A 23,647-nucleotide genomic window follows, 5' to 3' on the forward strand; every position below is an offset into this window, starting at 1 on the left:
AGCATGTACCACCATGCCTGGCTAATTTTGTATTTTTAGTAGAGATGGGGTTTCACCATGTTGGCCAGGCTGGTCTTGAACTCCTGACCTCCAGCGATCCACCCACCTTGGCCCCCCAAAGTGCTGGGATTACAGGTGTGAGCCACTACACCCGGCCTAAATACAGTCTTCGTTCTGATGAAGCTTTCACATTCAAGGGGATGATAAGCAAGCAAAGAGCCCTCAAATGCACCGAATGAGAACGGACAGCAAGTTCCATGGGAAGTAGGGAGCAGGGCTCTGGGAGCAGTTCCCCTAGGCGGAGGATTCCAGAAGCAAGCAAGTAGAGGGGAGTGGCCAAGCCCTGTGGTAGGAGGAAAGGAGTGGAGAGAAGACCTGGGGACCTTGGGTGCAGAGCAAGGGAGAGCGCGGGGTGAACTGAGGCTGGGGGGCACTTGGGGCTTAGCAAACGGGGTCTGAGCAACACGAAGCCGTGCGGGGGGCGGTCTAAGCCAAAAGAGAGAAGACTGAAGGGCTGGGGAAGGGAAATGCACATCAGATTTGTGTTCAAAAATATGCTCTGAGGGGTAGGCACAGTGGTTCATGTCTGTAATCCCAGCACTCCGGGAGGCCGATGTGGGAGGATGGTTTGAATCTGGAAGACGGACGTTGCAGTGAGCCGGGATTGCACCACTGCATTCCAGCCTGGGTGACAGAGTCAGACCCTGTCTCAAAAATAAAAAAAGCACACTCTGGTGGCAATGTTGTGAAGATCCTGAAGGAGACCCAGATGAGAGGAAGGAAGAAGACCAGTTAGGAAGACCTGCAGGGCACCAGGGGGCACTGAGGGTGACACTGGCTTTAGAGCAGAGAAAGGTCGCGGAGCTTACAGCCGAGAGATGGCAAAAAATACATGCATATATGAAGTACAGATGTTCCCAATGATTCTCTCCAGTATTATGCAGCCCCCACCTCGCCCCAACACATATATACACACACACACACACACACACACACACACACACACACACACACACAGTAGCCCCTTTCCAGCAGAAGACTACCTTCAGAACTTTGAGGCTTTCATTGGACTCCAGTCCTTTGCTGATTTTGGAGGCCCCTTCGTTGCTGATGTCATTGCCGCTGACATCCAGATAGACCAGGCAGCTGTTGAGTCGGAGGACCTCCCCCAGGGCCAGGGCCCCCTCATTCCCGAGGCCATTCATGGAAAGGTCCAGTTTTGTCAGGGTCACATTACCCTCCAGGGAGAGGGGAGAAGCACCAGCATCAAGGTTGCACGTGACTCATCCAACCAAAAGGGCCCCAATTTCTACCCACTGTTGGCATCCTGACTGGGTGCTCAGTGGTCCCCAGGAGCAACAGATCTGCCAGATTGTTCCAGAGCTCCCAGCAGGGCTCAGTTTCGAGTATTCATGAGACTCCCTCCCTTTGGCTTCTTGTCATTCACTACCCATTAATTAAACTGCCCTCTTGAAGTGTCTCCAAAGATGCCACCCTGGCCTCAGCAGATATGATTATACTAAATAATGTGCAGGCCGAGCGTGGTGTCTCACACCTGGAATATCAGCATTTTGGGAAGACAAGGGGGGTGGATCACAAGGTCAGGAGTTCGAGACAAGCCTGGCCAATATGGTGAAATCCCGTCTCTACTAAAAATACAAAAATTAGCCAAGCGCGGTAGCGGGCCCCTGTAGTCCCAGCTAGTCGGGAGGCTGAGGCAGAAGAATCACTTGAACCCAGGAGGCAGAGGTTAGAGTGAGCTGAGATTGTGCCACTACACTCTAGCCTGGGCCACAGAGTGAGACTTTGTATCGGAAAAAAAGATTAACGTGCATCCAGGGATTGTGGGAGGGAGACCAATAACTTGAAAAGCATTTGATGAGATCTCAGTATGACCTCATTGTTGGTGATCATGAGGAAGAGGCTGAGAATGGCAGGAGGGAGGCCCTGGCTAGCCTCAGTCGGGCTCCACACACCATTCCTGGAGAGTTCCTTACCCGGAGACCATTGCACAAGGCTACAGCTCCCCGTGTGTGAAAGTGATTCCAGCTCAGATCCAGTGACGTGAGCCCCACATTGGTAGCTGAAACAGGGAGGGAATTGGCTTAGTGTCTCCCACAGCCCAAAAGACCCATTCTCAGAGTTAACAGATGTCCATGACGTTGGGGATAAACACCACTCAGTGGTCATGCAAGGTAAAATTCTCAGATAATACTTTTTTTTAGTTATTCATTTAAACACAAAATTGTAAGACAATTCCCAAAGCTGGCAAAGATGTGGTGAAATAATCCTCCTTGCATAGTTTAGGTGGGAAGGAAATTGCTATAGTCTATTTGGCAGATATTGGCTGATCACAGATTATTTTCCCATTAAAATGTGGACACCCTGTCATCACCTCTGACACTCTCTCTACCTGAGACGACAGCACAGAATATGGGAAGAGCAACATGCTTGTAGAGGTTTACCATGGCATCACTTATAAAAGTAAGAATTATTTGGCCGGGCACGGTGGCTCACACCTGTAATCCCAGCACTTTGGGAAGCCGAGGCAGGTGAATCACCTGAGGTCAGGAGTTTTGAGACCAGCCTGGCCAACATGGTGGAACTCCATCTTTACTAAAAACACAAAAATTAGCTGGGCGCGGTGGCGCATGCCTGGAGTCTCAGCTACTCAGGAAGCTGAGGCAGGAGAATTGATTGAACCCATGTGGGGGAGGTTGCAGTGAGCCAAGATGGCGCCACCGAACTCTAGCCTGGCTGAACAGAGCGGGACTCCATCTTAAAATTAAATAAATAGGCAGGGCATGGTGGCTCACGCCTGTAATCCCAGCACTTTGGGAGGCCAAGGGGGGTGGATCACAAGGTCAAGAAATTGAGACCATCCTGCCCAACATAGTGAAATCCCGCCTCTACTAAAAATACAAAAATTAGCCAGGCGTGGTGGCGGGTGCCTGTAATCCCAGCTATTTGTGAGACTGAGGCAGGAGAATTGCTTGAACCTGGGAGGTAGAGGTTGCAGTGAGCCGAGATTGCGCCACTCCACTTCAGCCTGGTGACAGAGCGAGACACTGTCTCAAATAAATAAATAAATAAATAAATGAATGAATGTAAGAATTATTTATCTGGTGGAATACTTTGCATTAAAATAGACGGGCGTAGCTGGAAAACATCTTCAGGGGCTGTATTTACACAGGAACACCGTGATGGATGTGGTATATTATGACACACTATATCTTTATCATGGCAGGCCATGGCTGCAGTGGTGACTCCAGAATTTCTCTTCAGCAAAGCCTTAGGAGCACAACCAGTTGGAAGTAGGGAGGCATCAGGTTTGTGGAGAAGCTGGGTCTGCACAGAAATTATACTTTGGTTTGCCCTAAAGATGATTTTGCTTACATGTTCCACAGGGTTGGGACATTCTATTTAAACACATTATTATTGTTGCTTTTATTTGGGGAGGGCAGTTATGCCCAGGACGCCATCAATGGTAAGGCTAAAGTCCTCTTGAACCATGACTGAATGGAAGGAATTGCCTTTAGGCCTCTGGCCCAGGAATAATATCTTATTTCTTATTTTATTTTATTATTTTTTTGAGATGCAGTTTCGCTCTTGTTGCCCAGGCTGGAGTGCAATGGCGCGATCTTGGCTCACCGCAACCCCGCCTCCTGGGTTCAAGCGATTCTCCTGCCTCAGCCTCTGGAGTAGCTGGGATTCCAGGTGCCCACCACTACACCCAGCTAATTTTTGCAATTTTTTAATAGAGGCGGGGTTTCACCATGTTGGCCAGGCTGGTCTTGAACTCCTGACCTCAGATGATCCGCCTGCCTCAGCCTCCCAAAGTGCTGGGATTACAGGTGTGAACCACCGCGCCTGGCCTATTTTTTATTTTTTATGGATAGTGCACTATGTTCAGATCCTGCCTCTATTTGTGTCAACTCTGGGTGTGTGTTTTTAGCAAAGTGCATAACACCTTACGTAATTTTGGGAGCAAACTTTCTCTTGCCTTTGTTACCTGCTCCCTTCTCTCTTTCACTCTCTTCTTAACCCTGATTTCCTCTTCTCTGCCAGTTCTCTCATTTAAGCTACTCCTTGCACACCTGCATCACTCAAATGGCCACACAATTTAGATTGTAATTCTGATCTCACCACTTACTACCTGTGCGACAATTGGCAGGCTACTTATCCTTCCTTTATATCTGTTTTCTTATCTGTACAATGGAGATATAAACCTATATAGAGTGTTTTTTAATGAGGGTTGATGTAAAATGCCCAACATGATGCCTGTTACATAGCAATCACTTCAAATAATAAGGTTTTTTGTTTGTTTGTTTGTTTTGTTTTGAGACAGAATATCACTCTTGTTACCCAGGCTGGAGTGCAATGGTGCGATCTTTGCTCACTGCAACCTTCGCCTCCCAGGTTCAAGCGATTCTCCTGCCTCAGCCTCCCGAGTAGCTAGGGATTATTGGCCCAAGCCACCATGCCAAGCTAATTTTTTGTATTTTTAGTAGAGATAGGGTTTCACCATATGGCCAGATTGGTCTTGAACTCCTGACCTCAGGTGATTCACTCACCTTGGCCTCCCAAAGTGCTGGGATTACAGATGTGAGCTACTATGCCCAGCAATAATAAGTTTTTTTAAAAGCTGCATTTGCAGTATGTTTATAACCATTTTAAAAGAGCACAGGCCAGGCGTGGTGACCCACGTCTATAATCCCAGCACTTTGGGAGGCCAAGGAAGGCGGATCACTTGATGTCAGGAGTTCAAGACCAGCCTGGCCAACATGGTGAAAACCATCTCTACCAAAAATACAAAACTTAGCGGGGCATAGTGGTGGGCTCCTGTAATCCCAGCTACTTGGGGGGCTGAGGCACAAGAATTTCTTGAACCCGGGAGGCGGAGGTTGCAGTGAGCCAAGATCTTGCCACTGTACTCTAGCCTGGGCAACAAAGCGAGATTCTGTCTCAAAAACAAAACAAAAAATAGAGCACAGTCTGCCTCATGTTAAATTTATGACCTCGTTTTTCAGGCAGAGACTCAAACTGCCCCTCGTGGAAAGGCTCTTCCTTTACATGTTGCTCCTCCCTGACACACGGTATTTTACACCTTCTGCCCTCCCATCAGCCCTAGTGATCTGATCTGCACTTTCAGCTGAAGATCTTGTCTCCTACTTCACTGAGAAAATAGCAGCAATGAGAGCCTTTAAACACCATCGTGAAATCTACCCATTTACCTGCACCAATATCCACCCTTTCCTCATCCGTTTTGCACCGAATGAACTGTTGTCCCTCCTGCTCTCTAAGGCGAGCTCTGCACTTCGGTTCTGGACTCCACAGTCTGCAGCCTTCTCATGGACTTTGCTCCTGTAATTACCTCCTCCTTTTTCTGTAGCATCAGTTTCTTCTGTTTTTCCTCTCAGCATTTTCCATTGTTAAAAACCCTCCCTGGGGCCGGCCACGGTGGCTCACGCCTGTAATCCCAGCACTTTGGGAGGCCAAGGTGGGTGGGTCATGAGGTCAAGAGATGGAGACCATCCTGGCCAACATGGAGAAACCCCATCTCTACTAAAAATTCAAAAATTAGCTGGACGTGGTGATGAGCTGACCTCAGGTAACCCCAGCTATTCAGGAGGCTGAGACAGGAGAATCACTTGAACCAGGGAGGCAGAGGTTGCAGTGAGCTGAGAGCCACTGCATTTACAGAGCGAGACTGTCTCAAAAAACAAAACAAAACAAAACAAAAACCAAAAAAACAAAAAGACACCCTCTCTGGACTGTCTCCCTTGACTCCCACCCCTTCTTTCTGTTCCAGCCTTCCCAGAAGAACTTCTGTAACTGCCTATAGCATTCTTTCACCTTTGCATTCTATTCTATATGCATGTGCCACCATGCCCAGCTAATTTTTGATTTTTTTTTTTTTTTTTGAGATGGAATCTCAGTCTGTCACCCAGGCTGGAGTGCAATGGCGGGATCTTGGCTCAATGTAACCTCCGCCTCCTGGGTTCAAGCGAGTCTCATGCCTCAGTCTCCTTAGTAGCTGGGATTACAGGCGCACACCACCACACTCGGCTAATGTTTGTATTTTTGGTAGAGACAGGGATTCACCATGTTGCCTAGGCTGGTCTTGAACTCCTGACCTCAGGTAATCCACCTGCCTCGGCCTCCCAAAGTGCTGGGATTACAGGTATGAGCCAACTGTGCCCAGCCTAAATTTTGAATTTTTTGTAGAGAGAGGGTCTCACTATGTTGCCCAAGCTGGTCTTGAACTCCTGGCTTCCCACCTCAGCCTCCCAAAGCACTGGGATTACAGGCATGAGCCAGTGTGCCAGGCCCTCATTTTCAACTCAACCTCCTCCATTTGAGTCTCCATACTCACCCACTCCTCTAAAACAGCACTTTCTTTTTAAGTTCAGGGGTACATGGGCAGGTTTGTTATATGGTAAGCTTGTGTCACAGGGTTTGTCGTGCAGATTATTTCATCATCCAAGTACTAAGCCTGGTATTCATTAGTTATTTTTCCCATTCCTCTCCCTCCTTCTGCCCTGCACGCCCAGTTAGTCCCTAGTGAATGTTTCCCTCTATGTGCTCATGTGTTGTCATAATTTAGCTCCCATTTTTAAGTAAGAACATGGGGTATTTGGTTTTCTGTTCCTACATTAGTGTACTAAGGATAATGGCCTCCAGCTCCATTCATGTTCCTGCAAAGAACATGGTTTCATTGTTTTTTGCGACTGGATAGTATTCCATGGTGTATATGTACCACATTTTTCCTTTATCCAGTCTATCATTGATGGGCATTTAGGTTGACTCCATGTCCTTGTTATTGTGAATAGTTAAAATAGCACTTTCAAGACAGGTGAGGTGGCTCATGTCTGTAATCCCAGCACTTTGGGAGGCCAAGGTGGGTGGATCACGAGGTCAAGAGATTGAGAACATCCTGGCCAACATGGTGAAACCCCATCTCTACTAAAAATACAAAAATTAGCTGGGTGTTTGGCATGAGCCTGTAGTCCCAGCTACTCGGGAGGCTGAGGCAGAAGAATTGCTTGAACCCAGGAGGTGGAGGTTGCAGTGAGCCGAGACTGTGCCACTGAACTCCAGCCTGTCGACAGAGCAAGACTCTGTCTCAAAAAAAAAAAAAAAAAAAAAAAAAAAGCACTTTCGAGGCCACTAACTCTTTCCATGCCAATTGCCATGGTCACTATTTTATCCTCGTCTTATTAGACCTCTCAGCAGCATTTGACGCCACCGCCAACCTTCTTCCTGAACTGCTCACCTTCTTCCTGAAACGCTCCCTTCCTGGGCTCCTTGCTTTTCTGGTTTTCCTCCTGTTTGACCACTCCTTCTCGGGCTCCTCTTCCTCCTCTGTGAAACCTTAAAGTGTTGGCTTGACTCAAAGGTCAGTTCCATGGTCACCTACTCAACTCTGTGTACACTCCTTGCCTAGATGACCTCATCTTGCCTCATGGTTTTAAATACGTCTATATACCTATATACCTATGACCCCCAAATGTGTATCTTCAGCCCTGATCTCTTCACCAAGCTCTAAACTCATACAGCAAACCGTCTGCCTGACTTCTCTATGTAGGCATCAAATGGCTGTTGCAGACATCACGTGGCTGAAATGAAAACTGGCCTCCTCAGAGGTTGCGGTGAGCCGAGATCGCGCCATTGCACTCCAGCCTGAGTAACAAGAGCGAAATTCTGTCTCAAAAAAAGAAAAGAAAAGAAAAGAAAACTAGCCTCCTCTCTCCTGCCTCTGCTGCTCCCTGAGTTTTCTCCATTCCTGTAAATAACACCATCATCCAACCAATGGCTGAAGCAAAAAGACCATGAGTCTCTCTCTCTCCTCTTTCCCCCATTCTCCACATCACCAAGTCCTTTTGGCTTTACCCCCAAAGGATATTCTGAATTCATCCACTCTTCTCTATCCTACCTCCTCCCTGAGCTCAAGCTAGTTTCCTGTCTTGCCTAGACTCCGGCGACAACTTCCTTTTTTCTACTCATTTGCTTGGGGTTGACCATTTAGGTTGTTACTTTTTTTTTTTTTTATCTCTTTTAGGATGATGCTGTTATAACCTCCTCACACATTTCTCTGTGTATGTGTGAGAGCTTCTCTGAGACAATTCCGCTTGATGGGAAGGAATTTCTGCATCACAGAATACACACATTTTCAAATTTACCAAGGACTGTCAATTTGTTCTCAAAAGTGCCTGGCAGTTTGGAATTATTATTTCACTCTGTTGTCCACAGCCTTTGACATTCACTGGCTTTAAACTTTCCCAGCTTTCGTAGATGACAAGGAGAACCTTTCATTTCTCTAATTAGCAGAGAGATGTGAGCACTGCTTTCTTCTTTTGCTATGCATAAGCCTTAACGGTTGCTCTATTGAGGCTACTTATCATTGTCTAATTGAGCTAAGGATCTTTTATCAACATTCTGAATACTGATGTTTTACTCTATAAATTCTGTAAATATCTACTCCCTGTCTGTTGATTGTCTTTATTTTATTTTATTTTATTTTATTTTTTATTTATTTTTTTTATTGCATTTTAGGTTTTGGGGTACATGTGATGAACATGCAAGATTGTTGCATAGGTACACACATGGCAGTGTGCTTTGCTGCCTTCCGTCCCCTCATCTGTATCTGTCATTTCTCCCCATGCTATCTCCTCCCACCTCCCCACCCCCCTCCCCTCCCCCATTTCCCCCCAATGGACCCCAATGTGTAGTGCTCCCCTCCCTGTGTCCATGTGTTCTCATTGTTCAACACCCGCCTATGAGCGAGAATATACGGTGTTTGATTTTCTGCTCTTGTGTCAGTTTGCTGAGAATGATGGTTTCCAGGTTCATCCATGTCCGGTTGCTCCCAGTTGTGTGTCTTTTTTATCATATGCATGTTTCAAATGTATTGTTGTCAAGTACGAGAATTTTAAAAACTTTTAGATTCAGGTGTACATGTGCTGGTTTGTTGTATAAGTACGTTGCATGTCGGCCGGGCGCGGTGGCTCAAGCCTGTAATCCCAGCACTTTGGGAGGCCGAGGCGGGTAGATCACGAGGTCGAGAAATCGAGACCATCCTGGTCAACATGGTGAAACCCCTTCTCTACTAAAAATACAAAAAATTAGCTGGGCATGGTGGCTCGTGCCTGTAATCCCAGCTACTCAGGAGGCTGAGGCAGGAGAATTGCCTGAACCCAGGAGGCGGAGGTTGCAGTGAGCCGAGATCACGACATTGCACTCCAGCCTGGGTAACAAGAGCGAAACTCCATCTCAAAAAAAAAAAAAATACGTTGCATGTCACAGGGGTTTGCTGTACTGCTGATTTCATCACCCGGGTAATAAGCACAGTACCCAAAAGATACTTTTCAATTGCTTTTGGATCATTTGTGCTTACTGGGCCATACCTAACAGTCCTTACTTAGCCTTCCTGAGATCAGCAAGTTGTTAGTTGTTTCTGTGTTCTTCTAATCATCATAAAGTTTTACTACCCAAGACCAGGTGTTTGCTGCTACTGCTTCTCTCCTCTTCCTCCTCCTCCTCCTCTTCTTTTTTTCTTTTTTGAGATGGAGTCTCTCTCTGTCGACAGGCTGGAGTATAGTGGTGCGATCTCGGCTCACTGCAACCTCCGCCTCCCAGGTTCAAGCGATTCTTCTGCCTCAGCCTCCAAAGTAGCTGGGACTACAGGCATGTGCCACCGCACCAAACTAAGTTATTTTGTATTTTTAGTAGAGATGGGGTTTCACCATGTGGTCTTGATCTTTTGACCTTACGATCCACCTGCAAGGGCTGGGATTACAGATGTGAGCCACCGTGCCTGGCCCTCTTCTTTATCTGAGATGGAGTCTCTCTCTGTTGTGGAGTGTAGATTATGGTTCACTGATTATGGTTCACTGCAGCCTCAACTTGCTTTTTTTTTTTTTTTTTTTGAGACGGAATCTCTCTCTGTTGCCAGGCTAGAGGGCAGTGGCGTGATCTCAGCTCATTGCAACCTCCGCCTCCCAGGTTCAAGTGATCCTCCTGCCTCAGCCTCCTGAGTAGCTGGAACTATAGGTGCCCATCACCACACCTGGCGAATTGTTTGATATTTTATAGAGACAAGGGTCTCCCTATGTTGTTCAGGTTAGTCTTGAACTCCTGGGCTCAAGTGATCCTCCTGCCTCAAATTCCCAAAGTTCTGGCATTACAGGTATGAGCCACTGCACCCAGCTGATTCTGAGTGTATTCTGGGCAGGGTTTACATCACTTTTATACTCACAACATTGAAAAATAATGTTAAAAAGGGAGATTCAGCTCTGCAAAGCAGTGATCCTCCCCCATCCTTCCCGTTTGCTGTCCCTTCCCTCCAGGGAGACTCACCCAGCATCTGTCCCAGGTGCTCTCCTCCTACATCAGAGAATTGATTGTGGCTGAGATCCAGCTTCTTAATTCGGTAATTGCTCTACAGAAACAGGGGAAAGAGAAGGATTTTTTTGTCTTCTGATTGCAAATATGTTACTTATTGGAGGACAGTATGATGGGGGTTCCAATGTACAGAAAATTAGGTGGAAACAATGTCTCAGGCATTTTTCGTTCGGCTGTTGATGTTTGCTGGGAGAACTTAGTGCCACATAAACAGCTCTACTGTTTGCTGTGGCTTTTGCTGGGGTTGGCAGGGTCTAAACACTCCCTAATCCCTAACATGTGCAAGTAGCCTCACGTTACTGTGTCCATAGCAGCCCCAGGTTGCCCAGATCTCCCAGGAACATCACCCACGTGGCTTGGCTGCACTCCCTGCCTCTTACCGACAGGACTTGGCAGAGCAGTGCTGCAGATTCTTCCTTGAAGTCATTTCCTGTAGTGAGGGTGGTGTGTCAGCAGAGCACTGCTAGACCATGACTCCCCTCCTCTCCCACCCTCACCCCTTCCAGTCCACTTCCATTTAGAACAATCAGACATGGAAAAGGTGGCAGGGGCCAGACGCATTGGCTCATGCCTGTAATCACAGCACTTTGGGAGGCCGAGGTGGGAGGATTGCTTGAGCCCAGGAGTTTACAACCAGCCTGGGCAACATAGGGAGCACCTGTCTCTACAGAGCTGGTTGTAAGATGATTATTTGTGAAATTTGATAAAATACAGATTCCCAGATTTCTCCTGCTAAAGATTCTGATTTCAGCAGTCTGGGATAGGACTGGGGGATTTGCATGTTAACACATTATATTACGGGTCTTAGCCAATACAACCAGAAAAATAACTAGGAGCTATAAATATTGGAAAAGAAGAGATAAAACTTTCATTATTTGCAGATATGATCACCTATCTAAATAATTCTATAAAACTAACAAAATGTTAGGACTCATAAGATAATTTAATCAGGTAAGCGGATATAGACTCAATGGACAAAAATTAATAGCTTTCAGACACATCAGTAATAACCCATTAGAAAATATGATAGAAAAACATTCTGTTCCCATAAGATAAAATAATGGAAGACCTAGAAATAAACCTAATATGAATAATGCAAGGCTTATAATAGAAGAAAGCAAGACTTTACTTAAGAACATAAAAAGACCTGGAGGAATAGAGAGAAACCATGTTCATAAATGAGGAGACTCAATATTGTGACTATGTCGGTTCTTTCATAAATTCATCCAGAATAGTAAATGGAAACCCCCAATCAAAACCCCAACAGCTGTTATATCTTTTTTTCTTTTTCTTAAATAGAACTTGAAAGAATGATTCTAAAGTTCATCTGGGGGAGAAACTGTACAAGCATAGCCAAGATTATTATTACTAACAACACTAACAGCCAAAATTGCAGAATCATTTTGAAAAAAGAGATTCAAGATTACTTTGAAAAAAAGGGGTATCTTTGTCCATTCACATACAAAATATATTTATTGGCTGGGCGCAGTGGCTCATGCCTGTAATCCCAGCACTTTGGGAGGCCGAGGCAGGTGGTTCACTTGAGGTCAGGAGTTCAAGACCAGCCTGGCCAACATGATGAAACCCTGTCTCTACTGAAAATACAAAAATTAGCTGGGCATGGCAGCGGGCACCTACAATCCCAGCTATTTGGGAAGCTGAGATAGGAGAATCGCTTGAACCCAGGAGGCAGAGATTGTAATGAGCTGAGATGGTAGCACTGCATTTCAGCCTGGGCAACAGAGGGAGATTCCATCTCAAAAACAAACAAACAAAAATATTTATTATAAGATTTTATAACACATTAAATTGTACATAATCATTTTTTGTATTAGTCACAACATCTTATGTAGTAATTATAATTTTAAAATTCTTTTTTTTTTTTTTTTTTTGAGAGGGAGTTTCGCTCTTGTTACCCAGGCTGGAGTGCAATGGCGCCATCTCGGCTCACCGCAAGCTCCGCCTCCTAGGTTCAGGCAATTCTCCTGCCTCAGCCTCCTGAGTAGCTGGGATTACAGGCACGTGCCACCATGCCCAGCTAATTTTTTGTATTCTTAGTAGAGACAGGGTTTCACCATGTTGACCAGGATGGTCTCGATCTCTCGACCTTGTGATCCACCCGCCTCGGCCTCCCAAAGTGCTGGGATTACAGGCGTGAGCCACCACACCCGGCTATAATTTTAATATTCTAAACAAATATTAAAACAATTCAATGACACAGAAATATATAAATAGATTAATGAAAGAGGGAATCTGGAAGGAAACCTGTATTTATAATGGGAGTTTAACACATGTTAAAGACGACACTTCAAATTAGTCAGAAAAGGATGAATTATTCCATTGATGATGCGGAGGCACCTGGTTATCAGTTTTGGAAATAAAATATTCGATGTCTACCTCATACCAGGTACAAAAAAATTATTAGATATATTAGAGACCTAAGAGTTAAAAAATTTTTGAAGAAAATAAGGAAAATATTTTTACCTAACTTTTTTTTTCTTTTTCTTTTTTACAGATGGGGTCTCACTATGTTGCCCAGGGGGGTCAGTCCTGGGCTCAAGCAATTCTCCCACCCCAGCCTCCTGAGTAGATGGTACTATCGGTGCATGCCACCACTCCTGGTTCAGGAAAATATTTTTTATAAACTTTAGGAAAGAGTTTTAAAGCAAGGCTGCAAAAATTAAATCCATAAAGTGAAAAGACTATAAAACTTGACATCAATAAAATACACAAACTTTGCCACAAGAAAGTACCATAAAAAAAGCAAGGCTGGGCACAGTGGCTAACACCTGTAATCCCAGCACTTTGGGAGGCTGAGGCAGGTGGATCACCTGAGGTTGGGAGTTTGAGACCAGCCTGACCAATATGGAGGAACCCCATCTCTACTAAAAATACAAAAAAATTAGTTGGGCATGGTGGCGCATGCCTGTAATCCCAGCTACTCAGGAGGCTGAGGCAGGAGAATTGCTTGAACCTGGGAGGCAGAGGTTGCGGTGAGCCGAGATTGCACCACTGCACTCCAGCCTGGGCTACAGAGCAAGACTCCATCTAAAACAAAACAAAACAAAACAAAACAAAAACAAACAAAAAACGTTACTTGAAAGCAAAATTAGAAATGAAATTAATCCCCTTTCTCCCAAATAGCGGGGTGTTAAATAAACTATACTATGTCCATGACTCAGAATGCTAGCAAGCAGTTCAAGGGAACTAGATAAATCTATTGTTCTGCCATAGAAAGAAATCCAAGATATATCTAGTGGGAAACAAGGGAAATTGGAGAATAATACCTGACATGTAACAATATTTATGTTAAAAATACATGAACTAAGGCCAGGTACCATGGCTTATGCCTATAATCCCATCACTTTGGGAGGCTGAGGTGGGAGGATTGCTGGAGCCCAAGAGTGTAAGACTAGCCTGGGCAACATAGCGAGACCCCATCTCTATAAAGAAAACACACAAACTTTATTTCTGTATTTTTTTCTAGACACTTTACAGATCTCTGTATCTTAAGTGTTTTTCAGAGATATACTCAAGTATAGATTCCTTTTTATATACCTTTCTTAGGAGTTACTAGGATTCCTGTACCTGCAAATTTATCAATTCAGGGAACACGTTAGCTTTTATTTGTTCAAATATTGCTGCTCATTCATTTCTTCTCCTTCTGGAAACTTCTCATTCTACTCATTCTTTTATATTCTTTTGTCTTTTATATTCTCTATGTCTTTGTCTTTCTATGCTGCAAAGATAGATAAAATATGTTTTCCACTAATTCTATTCACCTGTAACTAATGTGCCATTGAATTTATTTATTGAGCCTTTAATATCAGTGACTATACATTTTTCGTTGTAAGAAACTCTTGGTGAGGGAAGGAGGAGAGGTCTTTTTTTTCTTTAAAAAAAGCGATTTGTTCTTTTATGATTTTATTTATTTTATGTTCTTAATCATATTAAACATAGTTTATAATTGGGTGCAAGGCATCTCAATTTGCTTGTGGTTCCAGTTAGTGCCCCTATTCAGTTTGCGTGGTAAAGTATATGATAAATTATTGTGAATATATCATCCGAATCATCAGATATGGTGGAGGGGCTTAGGGGAGTGTGACTGGGAGGGTTTAGCAGGCATAGATGCAGTTTTTGGTCTCCAAGACTAGAAAGACATGGTCTGGTTGGCCAGAAGTTGAATTCTGTTTTCCCCTCTTCCCTCCCTCTGAGTCCCAGTATCCTCTCCCTCCCTTTCCATGTGCTCACCTGAAAGCTCAAGGCTCCAGATGGAAGAAGTATTTGTCTCAAGGAAATCTGAGATGATTCTGGCCCCCTCCAAACCAAGTTGATTGTTGGAAATATTCTAAAAGGCAAGAAAACACTTAGGTATGTAAAAAAAAACCTCACCAAAGGGCCCTCATGAACAAATGATGTCTTTTGTGGTTTACTTGAGTCCTGTGTCGAGGGAGTAGGGTTGGGGTGGGAAAGGATTAGAAGGATTCAGGTGGTGCCAAGGACCAAGAGAAGGGCGACAGGAAACCAGCCTCTAGTCCCGGCTTTCCCAGTGCCTCACTGTGGGACTCGTGAGATGGCTAGTCTCAAGGAAGCTGGCTTCAAGGACTCCCTACTTTCCCAGTTTAGCCCCGGTGCTTCAGATAAGCGCATTATTATTTTTTCTTTGTATGGAAACCCCAAACAGCTTCATTTAGAGAGCTTGGCAGTGAAACAGCGAAAAATGCATTTAGAGTGCATAATCATTGTAAATTCCACTCCATGATTTGGGAAGTGTGACTTGTCCTTTCAAGCTAGTGGGAGAGACTTTATGTAGTGGCCGTTATTGTCTTAATTGGTTGTTTTCCCCTTTCCTTTGGATATCTTTTTATGATGGCAAACTACACTTAACATACGATTTACCATCATCGCCGTTTCTCAGCGTCCAGTGCTGCGGCATCAGCACATTCACATCGTGCACTCATCACCACCAGCCATCGCAAGGCACATTGTCTTTTATGAAATTATTTCATGTCTTTATTTTCTTTAAGGAAGGAAGTTCACTTTAAAGCAACTATGCAGAGGTACATTTATCTTTTTTTTTTTTTTTTTTTTTTGAGACAGAGTCTCACTCTGTCACCCAGGCTGGAGTACAGTGGTGTGATCTAGGCTCATGGCAACCTCCACCCTACAGAGTTCAAGTGTTTCTTCTGCCTCCACCTCCCAAGTAGCTGGGATCACAGGTGCTCAACACCACACATAGCTAATTTTTTATATTTTTAGTGAGCCATTACAGGCCTGAGCCACCATGCCTGGCCACATTGATCAGTTTAAGGGCTTCTAAGGTCCAGACAGAAATAACTTTTTTTTTTTTTTTTTTAAAGTCTTGCTCTTGTTGCCCAGGCTGGAGTGCAGTGGTGCAGTCTCACTCAGCTCACTGCAGCCTCTGCCTCCTGTGTTCAAGCAATTCTCCTGCCTCAGCCTCCTGAGTAGCTGGGATTACAGGTGCACACCACCACACCCAGCTAACTTTTGTACTTTTAGTCGTGACAGGGTTTGGCCATGTTGGCCAGGCTGATCACGAACTCCTGACCTCAGGTGATCCGCCCTCCTCGGCCTCCCAAAGTGCTGGGATTACAGGTGTGAGCCACTGCGCCCAGCCAGAAATGGTTTCTTAGGATTTTCTACAGCTGTAGAAAACACAGCCTCTCATATGAGGCCCTCCTCTGAGAAGTCATGAAGGGAGGGCAGGGGCCTGGAGGCAGCCTGGGTCCTGGCAGGGCCTCTGGCTTGTCCCCAGTGGGTTGTGAGCCCCCAGGGGTGATGGCAGGAGCAGCGCAGGGAGGCACAGTACCAACTCCTGGAGGTAGTAGTTCTCTTGCAGCATCTCCACCAGGCTCAAGATGCCCTCCTCCGTGATGCCGTTATCTTCCAGCTCCAGTTTGCTAACAGTCGTGTTGGACTTCACTCAGCACAAGGGGAGGGGGAGAGACACAGAAGGCGTTGGTGACCCAGTCCGCACCCACTCGAAGCAGACTAGGAATTCCGAGGGCGTGGCAAGGGCGAGGAGACCAGCACAGGGGCTGAGCCAGCCTGGGGAGTTTGGCTTGGACGATACGCTTACTCTGGGAGAATTTAGAAAAGGATCCTGAAAGCAATGAAAACCCTGACAAGTCAGAGGCACAAGGATGAGCTAAACAGATTTTAACTAAGCCCCAAGGAGAGACGACTGTGACCTACTCGAAGCTTAAGGAAAACTTGATATATTGAATAAGGATATTTAAACATAAAGATTCTTGCCAGGAGGTCCTTTAAAGCATTGATTTTGCTTTCTTAAGGCCTTTCTTCTAATTTAGGCTTAAGTCTTATCTGGTACACTCTTTTAAATTTTTATTTATTTCTTTATTATTGTTTTTTGAGATGGGGTCTATGTTGCCCAGGCTGATGTCAAACTCCTGGGCTCAAGTGTTGCCCTGCCTTAGCTTCCCGGGTAGCTGGAATTAGAGGCGTGAGCAACCACACCTGGCTCTGGTACTGTCTTTAATAGGAGGTGGACTCAAGGTTGTTTGGAAGGAATTGGACATAAATTTTTGGTGAATATCTAGAGCCAAGATAGTCTGCATTTTTTTTTTTTTTGAGATGGAGTCTTGCTCTGTCACCCAGGATTAAGTGCAGTGGCGCAATCTTGGCTCACTGCAACCTCTGCTTCGCGGGTTCAAGCAATCCTTCCTACCTCAGCCTCCCAAGTAGCTGGGCTTAACAGGCACCCACCACCATACCCTTCTAATTTTTGTATTCTTTTTAGTAGAGACAGGATTTTGCCATGTTTGCCAGGCTGGTCTTGAACTCCCGACTTCAGTGATCCGCTCGCCTTGGCCCCCGAAAGTGCTGGGATTATAGGCTTGAGCACGCCCGGCGGCCGCTAGTCTACATTTCTACATGGAACAAGAGGAGAGGAAAGGACTCACATTGGAGCACGAAGGACTGGGGTTAAGCTCTAATCAGAACTTTGATTTTGCCTTCCCCACCTTGTTCCCAGTACACACAGGGACAGAGAACAGACACAGGTTTGGATTGGAGCATTTCAAGGCCCACTAAGGAGCAAGAGAAGTAGCGAGTGGAAGGAGTGTTAATGCTGGTCCTCCCTGACCTTCTCCCCTGATAAAGGAAAGTGTGATAGTCCCAGCTATTGCAATGCAGGATGATTCACCCCGGGGCTTCCTGGAATGTTTTCTGGTCTCAGCTCTCCGGGTTGGGCAAAATTCAATTGCCTTGAGTTGTACTCAAAAAGGTGAGGGAGGGGCCAGGCACGGTGGCTCAAGCCTGTAATCCCTGCACTTTGGGAGGCCGAGGCGGGTGGATCACGAGGGCAAGAGATCGAGACCATCCTGGTCAACATGGTGAAACCCCGTCTCTACTAAAAATACAAAAAATTAGCTGGGCATGGCGGCGTGTGCCTGTAATCCCAGCTACTCGGGAGGCTGAGGCAGGAGAATTGCCTGAACCCAGGAGGCGGAGGTTGCGGTGAGCCGAGATCGCGCCATTGCACTCCAGCCTGGGTAACAAGAGCGAAACTCTGAAACTCCGTCTCAAAAAAAAAAAAAAGAAAAAAAAGGTTGAGGGAGATGGCTCAGGGGGCCTCCCAGTCTGGGTGCTATTTAGCAGTGTCTAGAAACATCAGTTGAATCATCACTGCAGAGTCGTACTGGGGACCAGCACATTCTAGGGTGAAGCAGGAGGCCCAGTCCCCAATTCCATCCACATTTATTCCACATGGGCCGGTGTCTATTTGTCACTCTCTGTGTTCACTGCTGGGGAAACAAGAATTAACAGAGAACATTTCTACTCCCACCCACCTGCTGCCCCCAAGTGCAAGGGCACAGTGCTAGGTGGTCGAGGGATACGGGCAAGGATGAAACAAACATGAAACCTGCTATTAGAGTGCTCCTAATCTAAGCCAGGGAAACACAAGCATGTGAAAAGCTAATCAGTACAAAGAGCAAATAGAAGTTCAGTCCCCCAGAATGTCACAATGATTAGTTGTCAAATGAATGATGCAGAGAATGAAGGAAGAAGAAACTCCCCACAAACAGAAATTGCTGTTACTAAGAAACAAGTGGTCCAAGCCCTGAGAGGATTTCATTATCATCCATGTTTTTCCCACGAAGGTAATGGTGCATTCCTAGCACTTCATTAGTCAGCCTTTCCACTCTCAATAAATCTCAAGATGGCTTTGTTCTTTCCCCGCTCCTTCCTTTCCATCCTCAGAAAACAGTGCAAGCTCACATTTCATGTAACTTCTTAAAGGGCATATGCCAAATGCAAATGTTGTTATATTTTTAAGAAAGAATGAGTGTGTTGGGGAAGGTGAGGAAAAATAAGACCATGTATTCTAGGAATACGCTGTTCAATGCCAACAGGGGGCTAGGCAGTCAAAATGAACAGCACACAAACATATCCCTCTTACATCCTAACAGTGATTACAGTCGTCCACCCTTATTCCTGGGGGAAAACATCAGGACCATTGGTAAATGCCTAATACCAAAGATAGTACCAAACCAAAACTATGTTTTTCTCCTATACATGCTTACCTATGATAATTTTGATTTATAAATTAGGCACAATAAGAGGTTAACAATAACTAATAATAAAATAGAACACCTATGATAATATGCTATCATAAAAGTTATGTTGCCCAGGCAGAGTGGCTCATGCCTGTAATCCCAGCATTTTGGGAGGCCAAGTCGGGAGGATCACTTGAGGCCAGGAGTTCAAGACCAGCCTCACCAACATAGTAAAATCACGTCTTTACAAAAAATACAAAAAAATTAGCTGGGTGTGGGGGTGCAGGCCAGTAATCCCAGCTACTTGGGAAGCGGAGGCAGGAGAATTGCTTGAACTGGGAGGCTCACACCTGTAATCCTAGCTCTTTAGAAAGCCAAGGCGGGAGAATCTCTTGAGGCCAGGAGTTCGAGACCATCCTAGTCAACACAGTGAAACCCTGTCTCTTCTAAAAATACAATTAGCCAGGTGTGGTGGCGCATGCCTGTAATCCCAGCTACTTGGGAGGCTGAGGCAGGAGAATTTTTCCTCGCCTTCATCAACACACTCATGACTTCTTAAAAATATAACAGCATTTGCTTTTAGCGTATGCCCTTTAAGAAGTTACATGAAATATGACATTGCACTGCTTTCTGGGGATCGGAAGGAAGGTACAGAATGGTAGAGACAGTCAAAGACAAACTGCAGGGAGACTGACTCGGCCGTGTTCAATGACGCAGACATCCGAAAGAATGATGAATGAGGAAGGCAACTCTGTGCTTCCATATTTATTCGGTTATGAAATACATGGCGAGCTCCAAAAAGCCTTGAAATACACTGTCATTCTGTAGCTTCTCCTGTCTCTCAGTCACTCATTCTCTATTTAATTCACTGACTCCTTTTCTTCTTTCAGATCCTTTATAAATAATATTTTTAAAGAATTCTTTCTCAGCCTTGAAACTGTCCCCATAAACTTTATAAAATTGATCAGGGAAGAAGGTAGGGGATGAACGGAAATAAGCCCAGCTTGCAGCATCGATCATGAGGTCAGCTGCTCTCTGGCCCCTTCCTCAGAGTTGTTTGCTGCTTGTTGTCCCAGAATCATAAGATCATAGCTCCTTTTCACTGCTCTACAGATAACATGGCAAGCATTGTGAAATGTTAAGTTTTCCATCTGAGAGGCTGGTAAAACTACTGACATCAGCTGGTCTGAAGGACCCCCAGAGGAGCTGACTCACCAAAGCATGCAGTTACTACATCCTGATGATTTCATTCCCCCTTGTCCTGACCAATCAGTGACCCCAATTTTTCAGCCCCTTGTCCTCTGAGATCCCCTTAAAGACTGTTGGCCAGGCCAGGTGCAGTGGCTCATGCCTATAATCCCAGCAGTTTGGTATGCTGAGATGGGTGGATCCCCTGAGCCCAGGAGTTTGAGACTAGCCTGGGCAACATAGTGAGACTCCTTCTCTACTAAAAATGTAAAAATTAGTTGGGTGCAATGGTGAACAGCTGTGGCCCTAGATACCCAAGAGGCTGAGGCAGGAGGATCACTTAAATTCAGGAGATCAAAGCTGCAGTGAGCCATGATCATGCCGCTTAGAACAGACAATATAAGAGCTAGGACGCCTCCTAGTTTATTGGGGATAGATTGTAAGATTTCGTATGCAAATAGAAAGTACCATTCTGGTTTGATGTGGGGTGGGGTATTGAGGGGGTTAGCTAATGTGTAATTGTCTGGGTCAGTTAAAAGTCAGGTGTAAACAATGTTAGGCTCATTAGGCATAGGAGAATAAAAATTAGTCCGAGGATGTCTTTAGTTGTGTAGTAGGGGTGAAATGTAATTTTGTCGGGGTCAGATGTCACTCGTGATGGGTTACTTGATCCTGTCTCATGCAGAACAAACAAACAACTCTAGACCAGAACTCCTTAGGGAAATGAATGGAAGGGTTCCTTTCACCTGCTTGCTTGGCCACTCTGTGATCATTAAACTCTTTCTTTGCTGAAAACTCTGCTGTTTCGGTGTATTGGTCCTTACTGCACAGAGGCCATATAAACCCGGTGCTCTTGTAAGTCCTCTTTATTTTTCTCTGTTCATTCTTTCCATGGATAATTTAACTATTACCAATTTTAAATGTCACCTCTAAAGACACATCTACCTCTCTACCTTACTAAGCTTTTTCATAATGGAATTTTCTGTTTACTTTTCTAAGTGAACAGTATTGTGCTGACAAAAACAGGTTTTCTGTTTTTCTGTGATGGGAGTCAGTTTTGTGTACAAAGTAATTATAACTATAAAAAGTCATGATGAACTCAAGGTCAATTCCTTGTTTGGTTATGCCCAGCTAAGAGATAATACTATTTCTATGGGAAAACTTGATGTACTCTACAGTGTGGTCTTTAAGTATCAGAATGTTGCAAAAGGCAGACGTTGAATGGAATGGGTCAGTAGTAAACCCATTTCTAGCAAAGGTGAGCTTTAGAATGGAGACCCAGGCTGGTATTTTATTGGTGCTCTTACACTGATAATTGGGCCCACTCACTTTTCATGGGTCCAGGGGCTGGTGCCTTTGTTTCCTGAACAGTAAAGAGTATATAGACTTCTATTTTTTTCTCCCCAGAGTTTCTAAAAGGAGCATAGACTTCTAAGGCCTAGGTTGCTAGCAGCCTCATAGCAGGAGCTAAAGAAGAGTTCATGCCTGTTGGGGAAATCATCTGGCAGCCAAGCAGGGCCCAGGGCAGTGTGGGCATAAAGGTCACTATACAGGCTCCATAGGAGAGGCCCTCTGAATCTTGGGCCTACCGCTGTCCTACCAACCCTCCACCTCCACCAGGTTTCATGAGCCCCCGTTAGCATGCTCACCACCAGGGCTATAGCAATCGCCTTGGTACCCCTGGGGCCCAGGCCGTGGTGGTTGAGGTTCACATAGGACTCCTCCATATTCCGGATGAAGTATGAGACGGGCACTACACCCACCAGTTTGCAGGCCTCCAGGTACAGCTCCTTCTGTCCAGTGGTGAAAAACTTCTCATTATCTGCAGAGAAAGATGGGCTCTAGTAGGATTTCTTTTCCACCTTTGCCTTCTCTCCCCTCTAGCCCCAGGTGACATTCACTCATGTCTACACTCTCCTCTGCCGGAGGATCTGTCCCTGTGGGTATGTGCTAAGAAGCCAGCTCCAGTCTGGGAAGTCAGTCCATGGTGGGAGTGGGAGACTCTAACTCCAGAAAGCCCCAGATGAATGTTTCTCTTTGGGTAGGAGATGAGGCCCATGGTTTTAGGCCTGAAGCTTTTCTAGAAGCTAGCAGCGTGTTTCACTCCACCTGTCCCGGTTGGCCACATCCAATGACAGGTCATCAAAGACATAGAAAGGCCCAGGCCCTCTTGCCCACCTTTGGACAAATCTGAAAGACCAAAAAGCAGATGACTTCTGATGGTTGATGGAGTCCCCATTTCACTTTTAATTTTGCTACAACTATTAAAAGTTTTGAGTCATGAACAAACCTTCACCAAAGACTTAGAGAGGCACCAACATTTAAAAGCCCAATAGGACTGAGTGAGACTCTGTCCAGTGAATATGGAAAAACCTCCAAATCAGCGAGAAACAAGCCTGCTTGTATGTGAGTGGTCTATCTTCTTTCAAAGGCTAGGATGCCATTTTCCTTATAAAAAGGACTAGTGTCCTTGCTTTATGGATGATAAACCTAGCCTCAAACGATGCACAGTTGGTCAGTGCTAAAACCAGCTAACAGAAATAGGGACTGCACCTTTCCATTCTAATCCCTGGGGGCCCTTATTCCTTACGCTTTAGGCCAGCCTGGCCCGGGGTCCCTGGGCTTTGGGCCACCCTGGATTCTGGGTGCCCCACAGCTGTGTCCTCATTAGGCAAGTCCAGCCTATGGCAGGGCTTCCTGGGGCCAGCTGCCGTCTATGTCTGCATCTGTTTTTCCTTCGGATCCCAGGGCCTTTGGCCAACCCACCCCAAACAAGTCTAGGGCTGACAATGGGAGCTTTGTTGGTAAAAGAACAACTGCTTTACAGGGAAGCTGATTTTGCAAGCACAGCTACAAATCAGACTTCTCTTTGGGATGCTTGTACAGCAGCGTTCTCAACCTCAGCACTGCTGGAGTTTTGGGTTGGATAATTCTGTTCTGAGCGCTGTCCTGTACATTGTAAGGTGTTCAGTAGGATCCCCAGCATGGGCCCAGAAGATGCCAGCAGCAACGCCCCATGCCTTAGTTTGCCCAATGTCTCCTTGGTGCAAAATTGCTTCCAGGTGAGAACCACTGTTGTGGAGAAAAACAGCTCATGGCAAGTGAGCAAACCAGGCTCCTCTCTCCCTCTTTGATAGACTCGCAGCCGACACTGCTCCCAGCTGGCCTATTTCCTATGTCCCCCCTGCCCATTCTTAGTGTCTCAGCACCCACTGCAGGGGCACCGGGAGCCAAAGCTGCTGAGCCCAGCATTTCTGTTCAGAACAGGGTTTTTAGTGCCATATTTAGACATTAGAGGTTCCTGCTGGCCAAAGCAGGGGAGGTAACCCCCAGTTTCATCCCTGGTACTAATTCCTCTGGGTTTGATGCTGACCCTTTCTAGCTGTGCTCCTTGTGGTTATATTTTATGGGCAGCTTGCAACAGCGTTAGCACCTGCTGTGGTTGTGGGGAAGAGGGAGGAGAGTGAGATAGAATCGGGACCCTCGGGCCAAACGTCCAGTGTCGTCCTTTGCCA

General features: G+C 45.6%; 1 protein-coding gene across 2 annotated transcripts in view; it reads right to left on the bottom strand.

Moving 5' to 3' along the window:
• LRRC74A (leucine rich repeat containing 74A) overlaps nt 1-23,647 on the bottom strand; it is a 44,982-nt gene that overhangs the window by 18,250 nt on the left and 3,085 nt on the right. The window contains exons 3-9 of one of the 2 annotated variants that reach the window (XM_039469116.2): nt 21,782-21,954; nt 16,235-16,342; nt 14,656-14,752; nt 10,785-10,834; nt 10,360-10,441; nt 1,998-2,083; nt 1,044-1,238 (exon numbers count right to left, since the gene is read on the bottom strand). In XM_039469116.2, coding sequence (XP_039325050.1) covers nt 1,044-1,238; nt 1,998-2,083; nt 10,360-10,441; nt 10,785-10,834; nt 14,656-14,752; nt 16,235-16,342; nt 21,782-21,954 — 791 coding nt within the window. The remainder of the gene's footprint in view (nt 1-1,043; nt 1,239-1,997; nt 2,084-10,359; nt 10,442-10,784; nt 10,835-14,655; nt 14,753-16,234; nt 16,343-21,781; nt 21,955-23,647) is intronic. The other variant, XM_039469117.2, reaches the window with a different exon arrangement.

This window comes from Saimiri boliviensis, chromosome 2 (genome assembly GCF_048565385.1).
Source record: "Saimiri boliviensis isolate mSaiBol1 chromosome 2, mSaiBol1.pri, whole genome shotgun sequence".
Taxonomy (NCBI): domain Eukaryota; kingdom Metazoa; phylum Chordata; class Mammalia; order Primates; family Cebidae; genus Saimiri; species Saimiri boliviensis.